Source organism: Trichechus manatus, unplaced genomic scaffold, assembly GCF_000243295.1.
Source record: "Trichechus manatus latirostris isolate Lorelei unplaced genomic scaffold, TriManLat1.0 scaffold00076, whole genome shotgun sequence".
In the NCBI taxonomy this organism is placed as follows: domain Eukaryota; kingdom Metazoa; phylum Chordata; class Mammalia; order Sirenia; family Trichechidae; genus Trichechus; species Trichechus manatus.
In genome coordinates this window covers 9,792,758-9,798,814 of record NW_004444012.1, presented here as the reverse complement: position 1 = coordinate 9,798,814, position 6,057 = coordinate 9,792,758, and the positions used below count along the sequence as shown (strand labels likewise).

At 58.4% G+C, this 6,057-nt stretch overlaps 1 protein-coding gene across 1 annotated transcript in view; it reads right to left on the bottom strand.

The window, feature by feature from the left end:
• Positions 1-6,057, bottom strand: part of TYRO3 (TYRO3 protein tyrosine kinase) — a 25,560-nt gene that overhangs the window by 10,783 nt on the left and 8,720 nt on the right. Inside the window, exons 5-10 of the mRNA XM_023735100.1 lie at positions 5,941-6,055; positions 4,063-4,292; positions 3,741-3,841; positions 2,781-2,951; positions 1,345-1,431; positions 556-671 (exon numbers count right to left, since the gene is read on the bottom strand). Coding sequence (XP_023590868.1) covers positions 556-671; positions 1,345-1,431; positions 2,781-2,951; positions 3,741-3,841; positions 4,063-4,292; positions 5,941-6,055 — 820 coding nt within the window. The remainder of the gene's footprint in view (positions 1-555; positions 672-1,344; positions 1,432-2,780; positions 2,952-3,740; positions 3,842-4,062; positions 4,293-5,940; positions 6,056-6,057) is intronic.

Here is a 6,057-nt window from a genome sequence, read left to right as displayed (position 1 = left end):
AGCTCCTAATCATGGCAGAACTGCCTAGAAGAGTTCCTAATCATGGCAGAACTGCCTAGAACAGCTCCTAATCATGGCAGAACTGCCTAGAACAGTTCCCAAAGGTGCACAGATGAAAAAGAGCAAGCTTGCAGTGCCCCTTGTTTTTGGTGTCACCTTACCCAGCTTTACACTCTCCAGTGCTCAGATGCCCTTCTAGTCCTCTTGTCCTCTTTGGCAAGAGTTGTAGGTGGGGTGGGATATGACAGTGTGGGTGTCAGATAAACCAAAGGTTTAAGTTTTCCCCCATGAAAGAAAAACTCTTCCAGATACTCCCCCATGGTCATCCAGATACCCCAAATCTACTCTGCTTTCCACCCTAAAGAATGATCAGGTTCAAGCCAATCCGCAGAGTCACTGGGTTGCCAGAGCACCAGACGATAAGAGGGGGCTGTTCCTACTAAGGAGCAGCCCCTGGATAGAACTGGAGACCAAGCCCGGGGGCAGGTCTAGGTAAGTGTGGTGCCACTGTCAACAAAGACAGCCAGGAGAGCCTGTCTGCCCATCTCAGCCTACCTGCACCGTGCAGGATCGGAGTAGGGCTTGGCCATCAGCACCTGGCGTCCAGGTCACACTAGCATTTCTGCTGAAGAGCTTCGTCACTGTGATGTTGGAAGGGGCTGCAGGCAGTACTGTGGACAAGCACCTAGAGTGAGTGCCCTGGAGACTCCAGTGCCCAGTAAGGACATGAGAGAAGAGTGGAGGAGGCATGGGAGTCAAGCCTTGAGTGCCTCTCTGGGCTCTGGGGCACCCCCAGCCTACAGATGGCTACACAGAGATACAGTAGCCAAGCAGCTGCCCATCCTTGCCTGAGTGCCTAGGCTGTGGAGGGAGGTCGCCTCTTGTGAATTAGGGGCTCTGATAAGATAGTGAGGGTGTTGGGGGGGGGAATACCTGGGGTTTGGGAGATACAGCCTAGAGACAGGCAGCTGCCCAGTGCAGCCTCAGCCCAGCCCCTCACACTGGGCTCTCTCCCTCACTCTCTGCTCTACCATCCTGCTGGGCTGTGTTTCCCCCACCCCTACTGTCTCCACAGGGGGTGGAGGCATAGTTGGGCAGGAGCCTTGAGCCGGCAGGCTCCCTCTCTCACTCCCTCCCAAGGACTCCGCTTCAGGATAGAAGTCTGCTGTGAAGTTGGGTTTCTATTCTTGTCTCAGCCATGGCAGGGTCTCAGGTCCTCCCACTAGGAAGGGGAGACATGCCAATTAACCCTTTATCCCCAGGATCCAGCAGGACTGAGGGAAGCTGGACAGCAAGTGACTCTAACTTCTCCACCTGCCCTCCCTCCCTCCACAGCCCTCCTACCTTGCAGTCGCACAGTGGCTGGGCGGGAGGAGGCCAGGCCTTTGCGGTTGTGAGCTTCACAGGAGAACACAGTGGTCTGGGTGACCCCTGGTGCCCGGAAAACCTCAGTCAGCCCCCTGAGCAGCTCCCCTCACCCGGCTGGTTGGGGAAGAGGGCTGCTCAGGTTTTGATCCTAAAGGGATCCTAAAAGTCTCTCCAGTCAAAGAAAGGGGCTGGAGACGGGAGCTTGGAGGAGAACACAGGGACTCTGGAGTCTAATGAGCCTGATGGAAATCTCAGGGCTGGGGCTCCGTTTTCTCATCTCTCAAGAGGGCGCATTGTGAGAGAGGGCTTGCAAGGGGCACTTGAGGAACGTTATCCCACCCCCAACCTCCGGCTCAGCACTGAGCTACCTCCCTTTTCTGACCACGCCTTTCCAGCACATACCACCTCTCTGTTCTGTGCTCTGCCACTGCTGTACTTGAGCACTAGTTCTCAGCTCCTTATGCTTGTCTTGTCTCCCCAGTTACACTCAATTCCTTGGCGGCGGAACAGCGGTTTCCATTTCCTTTGTGTTCCCTAGGTCCCCCATGGTGCCTAGCTCAGTGTGGGGTGTAGAGTATGTGTTTAGGGGGTGCTTATTAGCAGGCCAGCTGCCTGAGGGCCCCAACCACGCACATCTGGAGGGACCTGGACCCAGCCTCCTCCCCAATCAGCTCCAACCCAGTGCTTCCTGAACAAAACCTGCCCTTGCTTCCCATAGTCCACCTCTTCTCAAGGTTCCTAAGTGCTGGGGAACTTGACAGATCAGAGCCCCTGGGCTGCCACCTTCCAGCACATGACATCAAATCCAGACTCCCATCTCTCCTGCCTGCTTTAAGCCTTAGCCAGAAACAGTGAACTCTATTCCACGGATAGGTGAGCCTCACAAGGAGGTGCCTGAGTATCCTGGGGTTCAGATGCATGTTACAGGCACAACTGTGTGGACGGATGGGCAGACACAGTTGTTGGAAAAATGTCTGGGGATTGCTGGGAAAGGGCCACTAGGGGAGGAGGCCCCGGTATCTTTGTCATGGCCTTGCCCCGTTTCCCCTTTTGCAGCCTGAGAGTCTTCTCTTCTTGGCGTCTGCCAGACTCTCCTCCTAGATCTGCGTGGGCTGGATTCTGGCTCCTTCCCGTGGGGGGGGGGGGGCCAGCCGTGCACGGCCCGGACTGCTGCAAAGGGAGGAAGGAGGCCCCAGCACCCTCCTTAAGCACACGCAGTAGGATCATCACTAGTCAGCCCACCCAGCCAGCCTGGTGCACCTGACCTACGAGCTCAGTAATGGTGCAGCTCACGTCCCGGGCACCCGGACCCGCTCTGGACACTCACAGCAGCAAACTCAGTGGTTTCAGCCGCACTGTCCCCAAGGACCCAGCTCCTGCCCTGCTCCAAGCCCCTTCCTCAGGCTGCTCACCTGTTATATTTAAAACGGAGGGAGAGGGAGTGGGTCTCCCAAGCTTGGTGCCCCCTCTCCACCAGACAATGGTAACAGGCTCGGGGGGACCCAGGGCTTCACAAGACAGTTGGAAAGGGGCGTTGGGTAGTACAGTCAGATCTTTTGGCTCCACGGTGAAAAATGGCACACCTAGGGAGAGAGAGGGACCGGGAGTGAGCCTTGCCACCTTCTGGCTTCCTACTGCCCGAGTCACAAGTTCGCTTCCACTTGGTGCCCTCTGTGCAGAAGGTCCCCCCGCAGGCCCCTTACAATCCGGTCAGTTCACAGCAGGCATCTAGCTTTCTGGGGAGGGGGCCTTCTTTTCCCCAGCCCCCTCAGGCATGACAGACTCTGCTACCAGCTCCCACACTCTCCTCCCAAACCTGCTCTGACAGCCCTCTCAGAGTAAGGGAGGAGACTGGGGCTGGGGAGCTGGGAGCTGGGGGAGGGGCGAGCAGGAAGGGGGAGTGGGTGGGAGCTTCAGCAGAGTTCCGTTGGCAGGCCCCAGCCCCGTTCAGGGCCCTTTGTTACTTTCTTAGTCACTTCGTTTTCCTGGGCTGAATGGCTCTGAGCTTGGAGCTCTCACAGCTGCGGCTCCTTCTTGCCCTCCCCCATTCATCCCCTTCTGGCCAGGCCACTTGGCAGAACAGAGTCCAGACCCAGATGGGTGCCTGGGGGCTTGTTGCTCAGACAACTGAAACAGACTGCACCCCACAGGTTGAAGACACCAGTTGCCGCCTCTGCTCTCAGATGCCCAGACTCCAGAGGGTAGGGTCTTCTGAAGTCTGGGATGGACCTGGAGCCTGGGGCCACCGCAGCCCGGCCCCAGACAGCAGCAGGGCAGCCTGGTTTCCACTAAGCTATCCTTTCCAGAGGTGTGGGCACCAACAGACTGCACCTGCTCCAGGTCAACATGCCCACATGGCTCCGCCACCTTACCTTCGACCGTGAGCCACACTGGCTGGGAGGTCTGGATGTTTCCCTCATCCTTCACCTGGCACCAGTACTGGCCTGCATCAGAGCGCTCCACTGACTTCAGGCTGTGGAAACAGGACACCAGGCTCGCCTCCAGGGTCCAGGGGGGCAGGACAAACTGGATGGATTCAGTCTGGCCCCACTTTTGCAAGGTTCCACAGGTTGCCAAATAAAAAAACCCTCAGACCTCTGGGCATCAGCACAGCCCCCACTCACTCCCAAGCCCCAGGAAAGAGCACAGCCTGCCCCAGACTGGCTTCCCGCAGCCGCCCTCACAGCCCTGCACCTGAGGAAGCTGATCCAGTGCTGCTCGCTGATTGGGATATACACCTGGTCCATGTTCTGGACCACAGCCCCGTCCTTTACCCACTGTATCTCGGGATCGTTCATCCCCTCCATGCTACAGTTGAGTTTCACAGGCTGCCCCTGCGACACTATCAGCTTCACCGGGGCTCCCAGGAGCTTCAGGCCTGAGGGGTGGGAAGGAGAATGTGTCAGCCGGTGCTCTTCCAGAACCTAGCTTCTGTGTCAGAGGGCTCATTCTCAGTCAATGGCCAAGCAGGCTTAGGTAGGACAACGTGGGAGGGAAGGTGGCCTGGACTTGGGCTGGGAAAAGGAGCATGACAACTCTCCAGGCACTCTTTCTGTCACTGCCAAGTTCCCCCCAGCTCTGTGGAAGTGACCTCTTCCCCATCCCTCCCTCCTGGATAATGTCAGTGTAGCCCCAACCACCAAAAGGACAGCAAACCCGGGCTGCAGGAGTCTGGGTTGATCCCAGCCATGAAGCTAGGCTGAAACAGCAGGGAGTTCTCACCCTGGTGGGGCGGGCACTGCCCAGAGAATGATGACTGCTCCACCCAACCAGTACAACAGGCTGCCTGCTCTCTGCCCAGGGTGCCAGCCCAGACCCCACACTGTTGCCGGCACCCGCCTGTACCCCGCCCTGCCAAATGAAGGGGGGCTGAGGAAGGAAAGGAGGGGGTGCTTCCAAGAAGTGGAGAACATATGGCTGCACAACCACGTCAGATCAAACACATGGCAGGCTTCCTGGCAGCCGCCCGCTCTATTAATACCTGAATGTGTGCTGGGGCAGGCGCTAAGAAGGTGGGAGGCAGGAGGGAGGGGCTGGACACTGAGCAGGGAGCCCAGGGCCCCTGAGCCACTGCCACACTAGGAAGGACCACAGAGGTGGTCTAGGATCCCACCTTCAGCGCGCGCGCGCGCGCACACACACACACACACACACACACACACACCCCCACACACACACCCCCACACCATTTCCTGGCATGTTTTTTATGCAGAGACTGGCCGGTGAAGTATCAGCATAGCTGAAATGTGGTCCTGCTTCTTCCTGCCCTCTGCTGTGTGACTACAGGCAAATTTTTGGGCTCTCTGAGCCTCAGATACACATCTTTCTGCTTGCAAATACTTGTCACTCTCCCCAAGAGGCTGATATGGCAAGGAATGTGGTCTCAAGAAAAGTGCCAGGTTGGCGGGCACCCTGGCCTGTGACTCTTCCCTACTCGCTTGTCTCATTCAGGATCAGTCACAGGACAAGGTGTGGGGGGGGGGGGGCGTAGCACGCGTACACATCCTGCAGTCCCAGGGGTGGGCAGTGTAAAGTTGGGGAGCCAGAGTGCTGTATGGAGCTGTTTGTGACTACATGCCTCAGAGGCTATGTGGGAACACAAAGCTAACCCCAACACAAGACCTTGCTCCAGCCCATCGGCTCCAACGTTCTAGGTACCAGGAAGCTCTGGGTGAGCACAGGGACCAGAGTATGCCCAGATGTGTTCTGGGACCGGCCACTCTCGCAGCTCCTGTGCCTAACTGGTGTAGGGGTGCCCCTTGGGTGCACAGCCTCAGCCCCTGTAGCTTCAGGGTGGGACCTTCATGTGTGGGGCAAGCAGAATGGGGTCCCCAGGGCTCGGGAGGGGAGAGCAAAGAGAACTAGGAACAGCGAGGCGGGAAAATACAGTTCCTAACCCCCAGCTGACCACACAGCCCATACCCCCACTCCTTTCCCTTCCACCCCACCAGAAGAACCCCAGGCGCGAGAAAGTTGGGGGTGGGGGCCCCGACTCAAGATCTGGCAGCGAACACACAGCTGCGCCCTTTCCCCAGCCCCCAAGCCTCGGCCTTCCAGCTTCGGTCCCCTCACCCAAATCCCTGGCCCGCCCAGGCCCGGGTCGCGCCCGGCTGCTGTTCCTGGACTCCGACCCCCGGCCGCGCCCCTCCACAGTCCCCCGCTTTCCGCCGCCCCCCCGGGCCGGCCCCT